Source organism: Anser anser (assembly GCF_964211835.1).
Source record: "Anser anser genome assembly, chromosome: 5".
NCBI lineage: Eukaryota > Metazoa > Chordata > Aves > Anseriformes > Anatidae > Anser > Anser anser.
In genome coordinates, this window is record NC_139725.1 from 44,119,771 (window position 1) to 44,139,917 (window position 20,147).

Genomic DNA, 20,147 nt, shown 5'->3' on the forward strand with positions numbered 1-20,147 from the left:
TCCTAGGAGAAGGGAAGAACAGACAGTGGAGTAGACAATGGAAGTGATAAGACTGTGCAAGACTTGCCTTGCTGCATAAACCTGTGATGAGGAGGGAGATGCCTGCGGACTGATTCCACTTTCAGCCCAGGTAAATGCTGAAGCATCAAAGCACTGTGCCAAACCCAGATCTCTCCTAGAGCACACGGACAGCACTGGGCCAGGAAGGGCTTAGAGGTCCTATCTCTACACTTCTGTTTGACATCCAGCAGCAGCCATCAAAAGCAGGAGCAGTCCCAGAAACCGTTGCAGGAGAGGTTCTGCTGTTCTCAAGTGTGGATAGGGTGTCAGGAGTGAAGAGTTCTCACTGCCAGCTAGTTGTGTGTTACCTATGGTTGGGATTCAGGCAGGGAACAGGTGACATGGTAGCATCTTGGCTACAGTGATGGAGGAAGTAGTGGGAAAATGACAGATCTTGTTGCCCTTGTAGCACTGCTTGGAGGGAAGAGCAAGGGGAAAAAAATAGGTTGTGAGCAAGGATATAGTAACTCCTACAAACTGCCATCCCAGTGTGAGGAGCAAGAGATGCCAGTTTTTCACCAGCATTGGGATGAGGATTTGATAGAGCAATCAATATCAGTGCAAAGAGTAGAAGACAGGTCTCCTACATGGTGAACAAAACCCTTGCTTAGAAAGGACCTGCAACATATTTTCAGCTCTCTGGACTGAAAAAATGGGTTATTTGCATGCAGCATTCAGCTGGATTTAGAATGGCTACAGCCTGTTTGCAGCAGTGGGGCTAAAATCTTCCTGACTACGTGTCACAGACATCTGATAATCAGCACTTTTGCAAAGTCAGGTTTCATCATGGCAATGAGAACAATCAGACAAACCACTTATTACAAGATTAGCGCTATTTGCTTGGAGTCTTTCCAGGTGCTGGCTGTATTTCACAAAGGTCAGATTAACATCTGACGTTAGTCTTAGAGGAATGCTGCCTGAAAAGCCACAGGGAAAAAGTGTATATGAAAGTGTGCTGACTGCAGTGGCAAAAAGCTGTACCTAGGCTTGATCTCAGTCACTGCAACAAGGCAAAACAATGCCAGATCAGTTCTCTCTGTTCCAGAAAAGATGGGACATGCTATGCAACAACTGGGAGTGAGAAGGGTGTTAGATCTTGGTGCTTGTCCCATATTCAGCATATAATTGCTGCCCTTTCTTTGCCTACTTGGCTGTGAGCAATGGCATTTTTTTTTCTTCTTTGGAAGAAACTATTTACAAATAATTTGTTGTTACCACCACTGCTAAGAGTTTCTTGACACTCAGGTTTACTTATGTTCAGCTCCATCCCGCGATTCCTAGCTCCACAATCTCAAGATGTGTCTAAGGAGCCATCCCCTTACAAACCAGCAAGTCTCTCCAAAATTTAAATTCTGTTTGAAAACAAAGCTAACTTCAAAGTTTCAGCAACAACCAACACCTTTGCCCGGACTGATTGTTTTTAAGCCAGAACAGTGCTTTGAAAGATGAGTCTTCTTTCCAGTCTGTGTGTTCTCCTCTGGCCTCCTCCATCATTTCAAAATCAATAGCTGTCTCTGATCGCCCCCCTCCCCTCCAGACCATGCTCTTTGCTACCTCATTTTGGTTTTAATTTGCCACAGCAAAATTGCAGTAATTTTTCCCCCATATTAATTAAGAAAGCTATCCATTAAGGAGAAAGAAAACAAAAACAAAACCTTCTTATCTAAGCCCTTTGTGCGGAACAGAGACAGAAATGATTGGTGAGAAGATCAGCTCTAGAAAGCCAAGCCCTTTATTGATTCTTCTGGCCTTCCTCAGTAAATACAGAATGAATTTTAAATTCACCTAGAAGGAAGCTAAAAGCTAGTGTAAAGCGCTGACTTCCCAACAACAAAGAAAAGTGAAGCAGTATGTCTTCTGGTCTGACTCACTTTTTACTCTCTCTATAGTTTCAACAAAAATATTTGGAGAATGTTTCATTGTATCTTGCCTCACTTCTGTTTCTTTTTCATCGCATTTTGTTGTAAATTAGCCTTGCTCTTAACTTTCCAGAGTGTAATGGTTCTGACCTGTCTTTTGGAAGAGCTTTGAGATGTGTACATGGAAGAGATTGGAAAAATCTGTATTGTGAGCAAATGACCTCCTCCTTAGCTCACCCACCAGCACTGAGTACTTGAGTTAAGGAAAGAAACACCGGGTGATGGTGAAGGAGGGCTCAGCCTTTAGGCCAGTCAGTTCATTGCACACTACTGCTAAGCTGTGTTCTTACAGGCAGAAAAAGGGAAGGAGGGTACCCAAAGAAATTCCCAGGTGTTAGACAGGAGACAGTCCACTACACACGGGGATTTTGTGGGAGGGGGTGCTTGGCAGCAACATAAGAAAAGGCCAGAGGTGGAATAGAAATCAGATGGGAAATGCCTACCCAGGGTTAGAACTTTGACTATCCAGAGGACTTATCATAAGCCTTTATTCTGAAGAGAGGGAAAGATACTGCACTTCTACTGACTTCATCCCCTCTCCCCTTCTTCCTGGAGCAGTGGAAGTGGTTGATACTCTCCGTGATGCCTATCTGAGCACAAGCCCTGGCTGTGAACGAAAATCAGATCTGACTGCCTGCCGTACTCCGGACACTTACCGTCTTGGGGAGATGGACCTTTAACTGATTAACCTGTTCAATTTCTGTGCAGAGTCAGGTCCTCCTAAGATGGGTCATACACTTAAAATAGCAGGAACAGGATGGGGCTGATGCTAACTGGACTAAAATTGTTCTGATATTCCAGACTGTTCCTCTCTCCACTGTGACCCCAAAAGCAAAACACCCTAGGATCCAGTGGATTTAAGTGGATCTGGTGGGTTTGAGTTAAGATTCAGTGGTCCACTTGTTGGCATCCTGTTTGTAACAGAAACCAGCACTAGCAGAGAGACTGGATACCACCTGAAGGTGGAAGGGGTGCAGAGGAGGGTTATTGAGGCATGTCAGGGGCCCAGGGCATGTGATCTGTGAGCAAATATTGTGGATCTTGGGGTCCCTTTGTGTGGCGTAGAGATTAAGGATTGAGGAGGGGAGGGGGATCGAATTGTAGACTGTAAGTATTTGAGGGGCGTAACAAAGGCAGTCAAACCAAACTCTTGGTAGTAATAGATGGTAATAAAAAGGCAGAGGGAATGGTTACAAGTTGTGATTTGGGAAACTCAGGCAGGACATAAAAATTCTTCATAATGTGAGCAGGGCAGCACTGGCACAGGCTACTGAAAGGAATAGCAGGCTCTGTCATGGGAGGTTTCTAAGTGTAGCACGGTTAGCCTGATGGCAACAGCACTATTGCTAGCGGGAGGTTGGGCTCGACACCTGCAGAGGTGCCTCCAACCACTGCTGCTGTGGTCCCTTGGGTACAGGTATCGGAAGGTGATGCAAGGGAGCAGCCTGCATGAGCTAAGCTCTGACTTGCATGTGGCAGCTCTGATCTCACCTGGACTCTGTTAGAGTAAACGTGAACATATTAGTACTCAGTGTTCAATTCTTTGTATGGGAAAATGGTTTTGTTCAGCTATTTGTGATTATCATCTGCTAAATACAAATAGCTGAGTTTTGTACCACGCTAAACTTGGGTCAACAGCACCTTGTGCCTCTTGTACCAGATCTGTAGCATCATGCTACAGATTGTTTTCAACTAAATTTGGTGATTAGGATGTACAGAGGCATTGTCAGACATTTTCTACTAAAACCTGTCTTTGCAGAGATGATACAAAGAAGACTTTTTATATAGGGGTCTTTTGAGGCCTCCAGTAACTTATTTTTTCTGGATCATTAATTTCTGCGGTCTACATATACCTGTTAACCTTCTGAGGTAACACGTTCAGATGTGGGCAATTTTTACAATTTCATCAGAACTGAAGTATGCTTAAAGCACATTGATTTATAGCTCAATTTTGCATCTTAATTAAGTGGGAATATGTCTTGTCACCAATGAGTTTGTTCTTTGTGTTTTATCTGTCCTAGCTGAGCTGTGATGCAGAGAATGGGAATGGGTTATGTAAGCAGATGGAGACAAATCCAAGCTCTTGTCTGAATTTTGTAAGACACAAACCAGTTCCTACCTGGACCTGCAGGCATGGCAGTAAGAGGAAAAAAAAATGACGAGCTCTCAAAAAAAGCTGGGATCAGAATCTTCCAGGCAGCAGGCACAGCTCTAGGGACTGCTTTGCCAGTAAGTTACTGCCTGTTGGGCACACAGAGGGCATGCAGTAAATCTGTCTTGGGCACTACTGCGCAGCCCAGTTTGTAACGCTGAATTTCCCTAGCACAGTACTCTCAGGAGGACTGAAATGGTAAGTTTGTACAGGCAGTTTCCTCTTCTGCTTCCAGCATTCATCCCCCTGTGCATTAATTCTGATTTAACTCTGAATTTTATTTTTCCTTTACTCTAGAGTACTAAAGAAAATAAATTAACAACTGTTTAAATTCTGTTGGACAGTTAGTTTATCTATAGATCACATAACAGAGTACACGGGGTAAACAACATGCTTCATTTCCAGGTGGCCTTTGATTAAACACATCATTATCTTCTGGTAATCAGCTCATTACATAAATTTTCTTGCAGAGCTGGCCCAGATGACCTCTTCTTTCTCTCCCCTCTGCTGCACATAGCAGGGCATCCTAGGAGCCTGCTGCCAATGGCACCGATGCCATTTTATGCATGTGGCCCTTGGGCAGCACATCTCCTCTACAAGAATTAAGAGCTACAGAGAGTATCTCAGAACATACCTATATGAAGAGAAGTAAATATTTGTAGTATCTATAGATACAAAAACTTCTGCTTTGATAAGTAAGTGCTGCTGTATAATCACAAATACGAACAGATGAGGTACAAATGCCACAAACTGATAACTGTGTAGACTAGGTCAGTGGTTCCCAGTCAGTCTGCCCTGAAAAACCTAGGAGTATCACTGGATACAGCCTTATTACTCCCTTTCTTCCGAGGGCTGTTGTTACCTCTTGAAAACCCTGTTCTGGAGCACAGTTTACAGAGCTCACAGAAATGCTGTGGTTTGCTCATTTGTACTCCACTCTTTGCTGCTAATACAGTTGCAGTATCACTGTTGTTGTTAGACTGGCAATTCAGGAAATTCTCCCTTCTTACACTTGTTACTCTTCATACATGGGTGACTATTTTTTGGGGAGGGGGATAATGTCTGATAGGCCCCTCTCTGGGTCATGGATTCTTCATTTTCTGGGTGCCTGGTACAGAATTAGATCAGGGTATGTCTCCCTCCCAGTGCCATTAGATAACACGTTTGAGTGTAAATCAGTAATTCAGTAGATTCTCAGCTCAGCCACATTTAAACACAAGGCTTCAATGAACTGGATCCCTCCCATGAACAATTGCTATCACTGTTTTGCAGCGTTTACTTCTATTTCAAGATGCGGAGAATAAACAGTATGGTTTCTTGTCCTTGAACCACAGAAACAACTGAACGCTGAAATAAATAAATGCTTGGCATTTGTCATGTTTGTAGGGAACTGAAGACATTAAGAAAGGGAAATAGGAATATACTTAAACCTCAGCCTGTGCCACTTGGTTAATAACCGTTTGGTTCCATGAATCCTGTCTTCTCTAGTCTTTAGTGCTGAGGGAAGAGGTAGATTTTAGCTTCGCTCTGAGTTAACAAGAGAAAGCCGGTCTTCTCATTGGTCTTGAGACAAGTGTTCCTCTCCCTGTCCTCTTCTTCAGGTGCCACTATAGGAGTTCTGCTGTTTCCTGAGACTTACCCAGACAGTCAACATTCCCTTCTGGTCATATTGTAACCTCCCTCTGTACCAGTATTCACTTTCCCAGGGCTCAGCTGTCAATACAAGTCCTAAGATATAGAAAGGACACACTTCTGGCATAGAATATGGAAGTGAGATGCTAAACCCCACATCTAATTATATTTTAGTCATTAAATTACTGTAACTCATTGCAGTATTGCATGTAGAGGAATTAATTGTGCAGATACACAAATATTCACCTGCAACGAAATAAACAGATCAAACACACACCAGGAGGAAAAGATACCATAGACATATTAAATTGGACTTGGATACCACAGGCAACACCCCTCTGAAACTACCCAACAGGCCCCGAACAGCCCATGAGCAAAGTGGCCCTGCAGACAGAGATGCAGGGCTTCTCCACCAGAGCTGGCAGATGGCTGAGGTAATAAATAGATCCAAAAGAAGCCTGAAGGGGAACAGCACAAGGGATGCAGCAGCATTGACAATACATTGAAATAAGTAACAGGAAGGAAAGTAAAAGGAAAAAAAAAAGACAAACTGATAGAGATCTTTAATTTAAAAACTGAGTAAGTTTATTCATTGGGAAAGTGCAACAAAATACCCCAGGGATAGAGCATTCCACACCAACAATTAAAATTGCATTAAAAAGCAGATAGGAAGGTCTGAGTCTTAAAGAGAATGGGCACAAAAGCCAGTTCTTTCCTTTGTTTCAGTGTATTTATCTTTGGGTGACAGAGATAGTCAGTGATTAATTTCTTTTTTAGGTACTCAATTTACAACTTCATTGCTTCAGCTTGCAAGTCATTGTTCCCTAAAGATACTAGTTTGGGACTGCAGGACCATAATCTGCAGGCACTTAAGAGGGGGCACTTTTGTAAGAATGGGGCTGTAGGGCTCAGTCACATACTAACTGTTGGGAGGAGACCCAACTGGAATTACCAGGTATACTGAGTAAATATTGCCCCCAATCATTTCCCTTTAAAATCTGAAATATGCAAGAAGTCCAGATTTACTCAAAACCAGTTTCTGCTGCAGCTGAGGGGTGCAAGCAGGCAAAAGGACAGCACAGAGCTATAGCAAGCTTACAGTATGTGTTGCTCAGGGGAGCTGCTAGTTTCTGATTACTGAACCAGTTTTTGCTGTAGAGATAATTCTTTTGGAAGTGCTGCAGGCAGGTTTTACAGCAACCTACTCTCCCTCACCCTCATTAACGCACTTCAGTTGAGCTTTACTAGGCCAATGGGCTTCTTTAATGCATACCAATTGTACCTTTTGCTGGCACTTTCTGCCCAATGATTTCAAAATATTTTATGAACATCACTGAACCAAACTTGAAATTCCGACATACACGTCAGAAAATTATAGAGAATACATGAAGGGAACAAAGTACAATGAACATCTGCAACAGAACTTCAGAGTTCATCTCCGGTGTCCCAGTCCTAAATGTATCCCTCTTTTCTGATTAAGTTCTCTCCCTCCCTCCCCCAACCTATTTCTTACAGCAAGAAGGACAGCATTGATTCTGCAGATGTTCCTTAATGCCCATACAGATGGGTGACTATGATCATATTAGTTCCCAACTCCAGACAGAGGTTGCCCATTCAGTCCACGTCAACACGATCTCCTGGTCTCAGCTGTCAGTATTTGGTTTACGTCTCTTTGCTCTGCCATTCTCCTGATGGTGACTGTCTTCAGAGGGTGCTTGACCCTTTATGTCTGTTCCAGACTCCTCTGGAAATTTCTGACCCTCAGCCAGCACCTGCCGAATAGTCATGTTAATGCGGGAAGACTGCAAGTACTTGGCACAGACCTGCCAGTCCTCATCAGAGCTGTGCTCAATGACCGAGCCAGCAGGAAGGTCTGAAGAAAGCGCTTGGTCCAGGCACGAAGGCAAAGCTGTCCCTTCGGGGTTGGGAAGGACGCGGGGGACAGCATGGTGCAGCAGGCGGCTGAAGCCAGACATCACCATAATATCACCGCTGTGCATGAACATAGCTGTTGGGGCCTCCTCCCGCTTCAGGCCCCCAAGCAAAAATATGGAGGACTGCCCAAAACTGAAGACGGTATGACGATGGAGAGAGAAGAGAAAACAAATTGAGCTATAGAAAATTATATGTACAATAGGAAAATCTTAGCACCACTTACATTTCTTTAGAAAACAAACAAAACAAAACCCCAGACGGACTCCTCATCTTGACTTTGTATCGAGAACATGGAAAGCAAACCAAGAGGCCTGGTTAAAGTTACGCAAAGTGTGAACCTTAGTTCACAAACTGTGTGGCCTTGCCCAGTTTGAAGCTCTGCTGAGGTATTTCATGCTTGCTGATCAGTACCGAAATTGCTAGTCTGCCACTTCAAAACGGAACTGTCCCCTGTGAAAAGAGCTCTTCCACAGGGATGCCACGTGCATGCTATTCAAGCAGTCTTCAAGAAACCTATGCCATTGCGCTACAGCTTCCTAATATTCAGGTCTTCAGAGAGTGAAGGATATAAACCCAATTAGCAAACTACATCACACCAACTTCCTGTACCTATGTACAACCAGAGGGGAAAAAAAAAAATCCACCAATCCTCCCACAACAGTCACAGTGCACTCACCTGAATGATAAAAGGGGCCGAGAATGGTCTAGTTCAGACTCATCCACATGAATTCCCAGTGAAGAATCAAAGTGATAGTAGTTCAAGATCCCCGCTTGGGCTTGGAAACCCTGGAACCCGCAGGCTGCAGCCACTTGTTCTGACAAGAATGCGAGGTCTGAGGGGAAAGGAGTGTGGTGATTTGCTGTGTACTTCTGGAAGAAGGAGAATGGGAAAAACAAACAAACCCAAAACATCAGGACAGCACATACAATTGAAAACAGACAGTGAATGCGATCTCAGAAGTCTGGCTGACAGTCATAGAGAAGAATATCATGTCTGCGTAGAGAATGACTGCAATGTAAGTATAACTCCACAGCAAATTTTCCTCTTATTGTTTAATTCTGGGCCTATGCTGAAATTGGCAGAGTTAATAGTCTTGGATTTTAATTGTGGAGTTTATTATTAAACAGGAAGTCAGTAAGAGTAGTACCAACATCCTAAGGAGCTATCACAGGTCACTTAGTCACCACCTAAAGCTTCTGATGGAGATTTCTTTATCTCGTCAACAGAGCTCTGAAACAAACATCTTTTTTCCTTCCTTGAAGGATAAGACAAACAGGCATCAATTGCAAACCTACATTTTCCTCTCTCGGGTGATTTTGACTGAGAAGAATGGAAGAGAGTAATCAAGTTTTACTGAGGCCACACAGTAACTGGCTGCTCTAGAAAAAAAAAAAAGCTGCAATCTGCTTTGGTTAAGTATCTGCAATATACTGATAAACTGCATATATTCACTCTGCCATCTTTTCTCAGCCTTCATCTGACTCAATCTGCTGAGAAAGTTTATTTAGGTCTCCAAAATGTTGAGGAGCTCCAAAATAGCTGTTGGTTGGTGAGACTGTGCTATACTGCTTCAGATTATGGGTTGAAAGTCACATCTTAAGTAGTCTCTTCTGGCTCTCTCTTACTCCTCCATCAAGGAGCAGCATTTCACAGAAGCACTCAAGGACACTCATACTCTAAGTAGTTAACAAGGCTTCTAAGACTATTCCTTTTAGCAAGGTAAAAACGCTCACTTACCCTGAAATGGAGTCAGGGGTCTAAAGCAAAGTATACGCTACCATATTACCTTTGAAAGCAAAGATGGTAGCAATGGGCTTTTGCTGTTAAATCCTCCTTAGTGAACTCATACATATTAAAATGTTCTTAAAAGCATGGTTTGTTACAGCCTTTCCTCAAGCCTGTCTTGTAGGATCATGTGCATCTTACTAAATACTAAATTTTATTCCATAATACCCTCTTCTGTCTGCCTTTCCGAGTACTTACATTGAAGAAGAGAAATGGAGAATTTGATTTTGATACCTTGGTATCCCAATTATAATGGTAACCGAGGGTCACCCAGCGCAACTTCTCCAGTAAGCTTCTGGGCTCACATTTACTGGAACCTTTCCTTCTGCAAAGACAAAATAGAAAGAAATAGGATAAATGTTAATTTCTGAGGGGTTTTATGGCAGTTAAGCACACAGTAATGAGATTCATTCATCCACATGACAGCCTATTAGAACGATCATTGCTAAACTTTTATTTTCAGTGACACTGTTGTTTCTTTCTAAGACCCTGAAATTTCAGTTCATGCAATTAGTGCAAGCTGTAGGGCCTACCGCCAAGTGCTGTCAGTTTGAAAACCTGTATTTACTCTGTGGTACCTAACAGGGGTTATCAGATGGAGACAACATAGTGAACTGGAGCAGATTAAGACGCCAGAATTAAACATGTACTATTTATGCATCTGCAAGTGAAAAAACAGAATCTGTGAAGATCTAAAGATGTAAACACAAGGAAAAAATATTCTGGTCACTAAATGGAAAACTACAAGAAAGGAAACTGCTTCATCTGACAGTGAAGTATATCAAGCTGTATAACATTCCCCTAAGCAGAGGACCCTTAGTTCTACTGCTTGGTACTTTTACAAGAAGTGCTTAGGATGAACTGACTCGGTAAGACTGCTTTCGCTATGACCATACACATCTTTGAATGTCAAGAAATCTAGATTACAGGTGTCTCCTATCCAGGCTGCCATGCAGGACAAAAAGCACAGTAGATGTTTTAGGAAGGAGCAGCATAATGCATGTCAAAACTGTTCTCAAGTGACAACCCTAATTCAGTGGTCCAGCAGTCTGAAACCTCACACAGGGATAGGCTTTTACTATGGCCTATGGAAAAGTCCTCAAAAAGTTACACCAAAAAGTGTTACTCTAGTAACAGGCAGACATAAAAGTATATCAGGCAGAAGCATGCTAGTGACAAATATGAAAAGGAAGGTACACATATATCTTCTAGTTCAGTTATGCCAGCAATTTCAGCTTCTTTTCTCATGCTAAGTCATATGTTATGGTAAAGAAAGGAAAGGGAAATGTACTCAGAACATGATGATAAACAGTAGCACCAGATGGTTGGCTCTCATTTATAGCCTCATTAGTTCAGTAAGACATGCTCTCCTTTACAAAACAGGATTCATAATATTTGTGCTGCCATGGTCAAGTCTTAGCCAAGCATCTGCATTTAATGTGCATTCCTACCTGGATACACAGCTTGTTTCTGCCCTTCACCTATACTGATCTTTAGTATTAATAGCTTATAAACTAAACCAGGAAGAGTTAAAGGCTAGTTTCTTTACTTGCAGTGATTTTTTCATAGCTCACTGAATATTGAAAGAAAGTAATCTTTCCAGTTTCCTTCTTTGTCATAAGGTAAGAGCAACTGTGATTACCATAATGCAGCGACGCAGTAACTGTCAAATACATGCTGCTTTGAACAATTTAGGGAGCTACTAACAGGTAACATGGCGTTTAGAAAAGGGAGAGCCCACAACTCGTTCCTCTACATCTTTCAACCAACAAAGTTAATGTTCATAATTAAACATTTTTAGCACCTGCCTTTTGAAAGTGCCCTTCATCTTCTTCTGCTGCTGTTTGCACAACAGCAGGAACTCTAGCTCAATATGTCCTTATTCCCAGAATTTAGTGTTTTGCACGTGATTTCAAATGCGATTGCTAAGAAGGGGAAAGTCTGAGTGTTATGTATTTGGAAACAGTAAGTTCCTAGAGCTGTAGCAGCAGGTGCTCCTACAAGAAGGCACTGAGAGATTCTGGTGTAACTACTTCAGAAAGAGAGCAAGACTGAATAGCGGGGGGGTTGTTCTGAAGCACCCTTTTTTCTTTATTCACTAGTAAATGACTGCATCTATAAAATCTCCCCCAGCCTTTTTCTTATAGAGAGGGATATATATATATATATATATATATATATATATATATATATATATATAAAATGTATCTCCTCTGTAGGGATGCTCTACCCTCTTTGATACTTCTAATCGTCTTGAACACTTCAAGAAAATACTTGAACTCCACTTTGTGGAGAGAGCATGGCATACATTTCTAGGAACTATGTGGACTCTCCCTACCTTGTGATTCCTGCATCCTGCAAACAGCAGATATGCTGTGACCCAAGCAAGACACGTAAGGTATCTTCCTGATGGAAGATGAAAAAGTATTACGAAAATGGAAAGATAAAAAGCATTAAAGCTGTGTCCAGGCTTGGAATTAGACCTCCTTTTAGTTAAGCACTCTGTTTCTCCCCTCCCCGAAAAGCTCTCACTCTTAATAACAGACAAGTTGGCTAGTTTGATCCGCTTTCCCCTAGGGTACAGCAGAAATACAGCAGTTTGCACACTTGAAGACTAAGGCAAGTGCTTAATAAAACTGCCAGTGTTGCTGCCAGCCATCACTCTTCCAAACACTGTTTTCAACTGAATTAGATTCAGCTGCAAATTAACCTCTATTCTGATCATTCTCTGTGTTTGCAGGAGGTACTGCTGGGAAAGGCCTGTCAAGCTGCAACAGTACTCAACTTTTTTCAGCTGTAGGGCACAATTCATAATGTTTTCAAAGAACAATTTTTCATCCTTGATGGAACACAAATGTAAAAGTCAATATTTTAAAAACAAAAAAAAAGGCATCTGAATTTTTGTAACTAATTCTGACTGAGCCTGGAAGAAACAAGTATGGTCATAACTTCTCTCCTAGGTGAAAATATTCACAAGTCCAAACCTCACTTGTGCAAATCTGTATCTTGTGGATGTTAAGAACGTATTTTAAAAAAATCTCAGCAGGTCAATTTCCCTAACAGACTATAGTGGAAGATGAGAGCTGCAGGGGAATCTGGTCACTCCATCACATGACACAACCTTCTTGAAAAATGAGCAATGAAATCAACAAGGTAATGATAAATAACCAATTACTAAAAGATGGTATACTGTAAGCAGCATCTAACTTGTTTTTATTTTTATAGATGATTAATTAAAAAAAAGCTTTAAAACTTGGATTTTAGTTTTCTACTTGACTTTAAAACTTCGACAAATTCTCTATTAGCCTCCAAATTGGGTAGAGGAAAGGCAGCTGCATCTGCCACAGAACTCTGATAGCGTAGAAATCTTTGAGAGTAAACTAGATTGCCATTAAAATGTTATGTCTCATCTCCATCTCAGATCGCATGAAAGAAAAATATCTGAAAGAACACCTTGGAAAATAGAACATGGAAACTAGCAGATCTGAGGAGTTCAAAAAGTACAAACACGGCCTTTCAGATGCAGCACACTAGATCCAGCATCTGACTGGAAAGAGCTAGCATACGCAGCATGTTTGGAAAGGATCTGTTTTGCCTCAGGAAAACTGAGGCCTAGAGGGACCTCGTGGTTCCACTCGTTGCTGAGCTTAGCAAGCTACTGAGCACCATGCCATCAGCCAGGGTCGCTATTTTCCCCCTAGACATTTAGCTGATAGATTTGGAATAATTTACTACTGGAAAATCCCACTATGAACATGAAAGAAGAGACTCAACAAGGATGCACATCAAGCCATGCAATAATCCGTCTTTAGCTTGGCATGTCTGACACAACCTGTATATTGCCAGCACGTACACAGTTTTTTTGAGCCTCCCTTCCCTGGTCATTTTTCTTCAGCCTTCTCAGAGCTGAGCACTTCTGGCTCTGTTAGTTTTGAGCCAAGGTTATTCTGGACTCACCTCAGCTGTTCCTTGCTCTGCCCCCACAGATCAACGGTCTTCTCAGGAGCCATGTGGAGGTCCAGGTTGCAGACATTGGGTTTCTGGGTGTATAGCTTGAGACACTGTTTCACCCAGTGACGCTGGCAGCCCGGAAGGAAAGGGTTTCGTATGAAAATAAACCCTGACCATAAAGAAAGAGGGAGAGGGTAGGGAGAAAGTACAATTAGGCATATCCCTATTTGTTCTAAAACCATGGGAAGAAGAAGAGTGGGAGGTACTGAAAGAACACTTTAGATGTACAGCTCCTGAATTTGTAAGCTGATGAAATCTATTAACAGGTCTGAAGAGTTAAGACCTGCTGTTTCTTCATTCCAAACAACTGGTGGCTATAAGGTAGAAGGCAGGGAGGCAGCCACAGCTGGTCTGAGTCAAAAATGGCAATAAAGGACATATCTGCATAAGGCATATTGACTACAGGTAGATAAAGGGTTGAGAACTTGGAAAGCCAGTAGCTTTGGAGTAAATTTGATATTGAATTGCTCCAGCAAAATTCTTCTCTTCAACTCTGCAAAGTTAAAGTAATTCTAGTTAAGTTTTTACAGACTTCAAACAAACCTTGTTGCTACCTCATAACTCACTGTGTCTTCTTACTGCTCCTTCAGTGTCAGGAACTGCAGAGAGCAGTCTATGGACTGAACAAGTGCTTAGTAATGTAAACTGTTTCTTTCCTTGGTTCATGCTTGCTTCCTAGCAAGTCTGGTTATATCAATCTTTACATTTTCATATGGTAATACTCAAATGGGATGAAAATCAAATTATAACCCAAACTGCCTGTTGCTGTAGTCTTTGTTGATACATTTTGTGGTCATTCTGAATTAACAAAATGAAGTAAACAGGTAGCTAGAGTGCACATTCGTTTAGCCAAGCATCTCAGGCAGAGTTTAAGCAGCAGCCCAAATAAAAGTGTTAGCAGAGATGTAATGGATCGATTTGGTCTATATCTTAACAGACAATAGTCCTTGACATAAGATATACCATTGTGAGAAGAGGTAACAAGATTCTTCACTGGAATTTTCTCCCCAGCACCCCAGGGGTGTTTCCTTCCAGGCCAGGACTGACAGTATCGATGAGTGAGCGTGCTGAGGGGAAGACGCTATTAATCTGTATCGTACCTACTCTGAGAATCAAGGCACTCTTTCAAGACTGCCAATTCAGTAAGACTCACCGACACAAAATTCACATATAAAGAGAGATAAGGGTTTAGTGGGAACAAAGGAAAAGGAGGTTTCAAGGTTTTGCCCTACTGTGTCTCTTTGAACTTCTCAGTCATATCAAGTTAAACAGACAAAAATAGATGAAAAAGGAAGAAGCAAGTCTAGGAGTCTCAGTAGGCTACAAACTTGCCTTGTGGCCTTTACGAAAGCAGTAATAAAAGCATGGAAAAAAGCTTCCTGCCAGCATATCTCACAGACCTCACAAGATTAAATTAACTGGTTAGAAAAGAACCTGCAGTGTATTAATAATACACTGTCATTCATTTCACTCCATTCCCTGCACCTTCAGTCTATGGGTAGCTTTCTTATAGGTCTGATTACAAGAATTTTCTTTGCCAGAAGCATTAAGTTTACTTTCCGTTGGCCTCTGTACAGAACAGAGTAATAACATTGCCCGTCCTGTCTACAGCTTTTGATGTGTGTTTCTCAAAGTACTTCACTACATACATGAATTACGCTGTGCTATGTATGTATTGTCTCCAGGTATTAATGAAGGAACTGAAGCCTGGAGGGCAACTACTTACACAGAGCTGAGAACAAGAATCCAAGTTTTATGACTCTTGTATCAGAAAGTCCAAACATGTTCATGTCTCTCCAAACCTTTCACTGCTTGTAAGAAATCAGATTAATCCAGATTTACAAAAGGGAGAGCAACTACAAAGCAGGAAACTACTACGCTTCTGATTTCAAAAAAGGCAAAGAAGCCTGAATTTCTAACAGTTGCTGACTTCTACTATAAAATTTTACACTTGTATTCAAGACTAAATAGTTCCTCAGAGGGCTAATTATGCTAGAAAGCAGAGTAAGCCACACATGGGAGGGAGATGAGTAAGAACTACAGTTCTGTAGCAATCTTTCTGAGCTGACTAAAGAACAACTCAAGCTTTAAATGCAACATAAATGAACCTTTTGGCCTTGAAAGAGTTGGGCTGAGTAGAATAAGCAAAGGAGGAATTATTTGGCAATCTGTATACTAAAACAGTCTGCCTTGGGAAAGCAGATACAATTCTCTTACTGCATCAAAACCTTGCAGCACACTAGGTATTATCTTACACCTAGTGAACGTGATCTCCAGCCTCCATCTGGGTAAGACATGCAAGTGTCTAGCAACAAGAACAACCCCTCATAAAACCAATTTGTCTCGGAGGACAAATTGAGCATGAGTCAGTAGTGCACCCTTGCGGCAATTAAGGCTGATTGCACACTGGCCCGTATGACTAAAAGCTACAGGGAACCAGATCCTTCTCCAAAGCACATAGCAACATTATAAGAAGCAATAGTCACAAACCACAGCAAGGCAAATTCTGATTATATATAAGGTGAAAAAAAACATCACAGTGAGAATTGCTGAGCATCGGAACAAGTGCCCAGAAAGGCTAAGTACTCTCTGTCCTTGGAGATTTCCAAAACTCACCCAAACAGAGCTCTCAGCAACCTGATCTAACTTTCAAACTGGTACTTCTTTTAAGCAGAGAAGTTGAACTAGAGACCTCTGGAGGTTCAGTCCAACCTAACATCTTTCTGTGACTACCAGGTGTCCTGAAAACCTAATATCCATTTCAGTTTTTGAAATAACCCGCCTAATTAAATTATTCTGTACCTTGAATAGGACAAAAGGTTCATATTCACTTACTGTACACCAGTTGAGACCACACTTCAGACCTGAAGTGACTGTATTTCAGTCACTCATCTAATGTTCATGATATACATGGAAGAAAAATGGATGCTGCAGAAATACAAAATCTCTTTTGAAGGCTACAGGAAGCAGAATCCATTCATACAAGGGATGGTCTGGTTGGTAAGAGACCATGGAACAACTGGTCCTTCTGTTCTAAGCTCCATATGTCACTACATCCCACCCTTTAAGCGAGTCGTTTGTTCTCCTGCATTTAAAAAACCCACCACCACTGTTAAATTATGCTGAGGCAAACCAAAATAGATTTTTTAGGCAGGGCAAGGAAAATAAGATGGAAGGTGCCTGAATGAGAAGCAATGAAGTTGCATTAGATTTTTCTTGAAATCAAGAGGTACCTACCGGGATAGCCATTGAGGCCGTAGGCTTTCCACCGGCTAACTGGCTGTAATCCTGCTCTGGAAGCATCTTGGTCACTGACTGAAGAAATACTGAGATGTGATCTGAACACCTGGCAAAAGAAAATGCATCTGTTAAAGGGAGGGGAAAAGAGAAAGGAAAAGAGACAAAACTCATCCAAAATAGGACCTGTATGAAAGAAAGAGTACTACCCTATTCCAGAACATCATACTCAGGGAATCTTGTGAAAATTCCATCTGTACCACAAAAGTATTGTCTGAATAATCATGACCACAACAAGGCAAACAGCTACTAACAGGGCTGGTAAGCACTCAACGAAAGACTTAAAAGTTACCCACAGTTTTTACAAGACTTAGGAATTAAGAGAGATGTCCTTCATTCATAAGGAACAACTTATGAATAGGAACAATTAAAAAAAAAAATCTGCACTATTTGGCCATTTCCACAGTACAGCCTCAAGGCTGTAAAAAAAAAAAACATTCTGCCAATTATCAATCTCCATGAGAGAGTGCAATATTTACTACTCGTAACACTTCATACCTTCAGAGCATTTTCCAAGTACTGTTTTTTGTTCATAATTCCATAGGAATATATGCAATCCTCATAGGTAATAGGATAGCAATCCTCATTGGTAATTTACAGGAGAAAAAATACAGTGATAAAATACGCAAAGTTGTCTGATGTGAAGGACTGCAGAAACCCTTTGAAAGCTGAATACCACATTGTCACTTTTGTTTCCTACACAAGGGGTCAGCAAGATGTATTTTCTCAATGTACTCTACTGGGTCGCAATGATGTGTTTTAAGCTGCAGTAAGCCCACACTGCTGCTGAAAGAAAGAAACTTATCCACCAAGTTCTCATTGCCTTCTTCCCTTAGGACTGCAAAGTTTCTTAGGTAGGACAGGGTCGAGGCAGGCTGGTTTTGTTCCAGCTCAGTTCCCCAGTCCAACTCTCAACACAACTGTGCAGAAGTACAGGCTGGCGTAAGGAAAGAGCTGGGCAGGCATTGTAGGAATAAGCAGGCAGAGGCAGGCAAGATTTGGTTGACACCAATTTGAAGTGTATATGGAATTACGGCAAGCACTCAGATTCTGCAGAGGTGAGCAAGGCATAAATTAGTCTCTCTGCAGGCTGACCGGTCTGTTTACAATCTTCTGAGCAATGGGTCAAAACTGCATACGTAACATTTGTGAAAAGATGCAAAACTAGTGCTGGAGAGCAGTTTCTGGCAACGTGCTCAGTTTTTCCAATTTTTCAGCTATCTGCCAAAAGCAGCTCTATGACTGCCAGCCTTAAAGAGCTTAATTCTGAGTCCTGTCTGTAGAACACCCCCAGGAAGGCAATTCCTTTGACTGCGCCTTTGCCACCTCTGTCTCCTCAAACTCTTTATACACTGTATGCTGCCAGGGCTTCCCGAGAACAGGACCTGTTTCTGCGATGAGGAATTACATGTGCTGAATCAGTTAAATATGCTTTGTAGCAGGGCAGCTGGGGTATGTCACACTTCACTGAAGAGCTCAATCACTTGAAGCACTTTTCTGAGAGAAAAGGAACAATAGTATCTGGGTCAATCTGGCTGGCCTGTAGCTCTTTTTTAAGGGAAAAGCCACATGTTTTTAACCTGGGGGAAAAGAGGAATAAAAGATGCTTTCACCAGTAAGCTATCAACTGATCTCAGAAGGTAGCCTGCACAAAAGAAAGACATGGAGAAGGGACAGATGCTTGTGATGCTTTCAAGGACTATGAATTTCCCAGAAGGATTGTAACGCTGGAATCCTTTATTTGATAAAGGATTGCTGCAAGCTCAAGAAAGGCTGAAATGTTAACAACTCCCTTGTTTAATGCTAACGCCTTGAACAATTTCAAATAGGTCAGGTTTTGTGTCCACTTAACAATATCAGAGTTATTGTCTGAAAAGATAGAAAAATATATATTTTAAAAGAATGGTAAAAAGAAAAGACTAAGCACTTGAAATACGAAAATTAGGTCGAGTTTCGTTTTAACTATATTCTCTGTGCCCTGTAGTTGTATAGGTTCATAGAGAATCCATACTTAACAGTACTTTAGAAAATATCCATTATCCTTTTGTGACGTGACAAAATGGAAGATGAGCTTAAAGGATCACTTCTTGGTAACTCGAGACATTTCAAAACTACTAACTATGATGAACGCTACTTTCAGATGCACTCCTGACTGCTGCCCGAATTGACAGCTAAGCCAGATGTTTATGATGTGACAGGAAGCACAGAAAAGAAACTTTACTGGGGGAAGACAGCCAGAACTTTGGCCAACAGTTCCTCAGGTGGGAGAACCAAAGCCTGGCTCCCTATCCATCTCACCCAGCTATTTCAGGACCAAAACGTCAACTGGCAGGCCCAGGAAATAGCATTAGCTCTAACATAAAAGCTTGCTTTTTTTCAGTCTGCATGATGCTTTGATTCCCTTAAATAACGTGGTTCTGTTAAAGACTTTAGAGATGACTTATTGGGGCATAAAAAGTTAACAATAGCAGTAAATAAATATAAGCAAAACCAGAAAACCAGCAAATAGGATTTCTGTTACTGTGTCAGCTTTAGATATATGCCGATATAAAAGAGCGCCTGTCACGATCACCCATTCTTTGAAAAGGAATCCCTGCTCAGGCACAATTGTGTGATCATGGACCGACTCTGGCACCGTCCCTACTCAGGAGATTCACTTCTCACGAAGACCCACGATGCACACAGAAGCGAGGCAGCAGAGCCCGATGCCTGAAAGCACCGTGCTAAGGCTGGGCGAGGTGTCAGGGCTCCCACCTTCTGGCAAGTGCTGCTGTGTCACAGGTTGGGTCATTCAGCTCACTGAAACGCTGGGGACTACTCGGGTCCCCAACACACACAGCGCTACCCACGGGCTCTGGGGGCTCCTCTGACACCTCTACATCGTGTGGGCCCAGCTCCCTCACAAGGCGCTTGCCTCAGTTTGTGTAACACCTTTTAACACTACAGCAACCCGAAAGGAACTCAGAACTGGAGACCACGGTCTGCTGGTAAATAGCAGTACGGAAGCAGAGATCTGATGCCCTATACAAAGCGAATAAGCTACAGCAGCGCTGGCAAAGCCCCTCGCCACGACTCTAAGCAGGCCCAGTCAGCGGGATGAGCGCTGCCCGTGCGGGGGAGGCCAGCGGGGCCGTGCCGTGCCGTGCCGTGCCGTGCCGCACCATCCGGCAGCCTCCCCTCCGGCAGAACACGGCTGAGAGGATCTCGGCGTTACCTGCCCTCCCGGCGCGGAGAAATCCACCACGCCGCGCAGGTCGGAGGCGTCGCGCTGCCGGTAGAAGCGAAAGAGCCGTCGGAAGGCGTCCTCCCCGCCCTCCCGGCCCAGCGCCGCCGCGGCCGCCCCCGCCGCCATTTT

General features: G+C 42.4%; 1 protein-coding gene and 1 long non-coding RNA gene across 8 annotated transcripts in view; one reads left to right on the top strand and one right to left on the bottom strand.

Moving 5' to 3' along the window:
• The window catches only part of LOC310900511, a 30,612-nt gene extending 10,612 nt beyond the window's left edge, over window positions 1–20,000 (top strand). For 5 of the 7 annotated variants that reach the window (XR_014585168.1, XR_014585170.1, XR_014585171.1 and 2 more), the window contains one exon: window positions 1–4,329. This is a non-coding gene — a long non-coding RNA (uncharacterized lncRNA). Of the gene's footprint in view, window positions 4,330–18,932 lie in introns of those variants that run through there. The other 2 variants (XR_014585167.1, XR_014585169.1) reach the window with 2 other exon arrangements.
• On the bottom strand, window positions 6,326–20,144 carry ALKBH1 (alkB homolog 1, histone H2A dioxygenase; the record flags this gene model as incomplete). Its single annotated transcript, XM_083838594.1, has 6 exons — window positions 6,326–7,830; window positions 8,375–8,568; window positions 9,719–9,809; window positions 13,442–13,604; window positions 16,733–16,841; window positions 20,007–20,144. The coding sequence occupies 6 exons, from the start codon at window positions 20,142–20,144 to the stop codon at window positions 7,407–7,409; spliced, it is 1,119 nt and encodes a 372-aa protein (XP_083694720.1). The 3' UTR covers window positions 6,326–7,406.
• Between the last annotated feature and the right edge of the window lie 3 nt (window positions 20,145–20,147).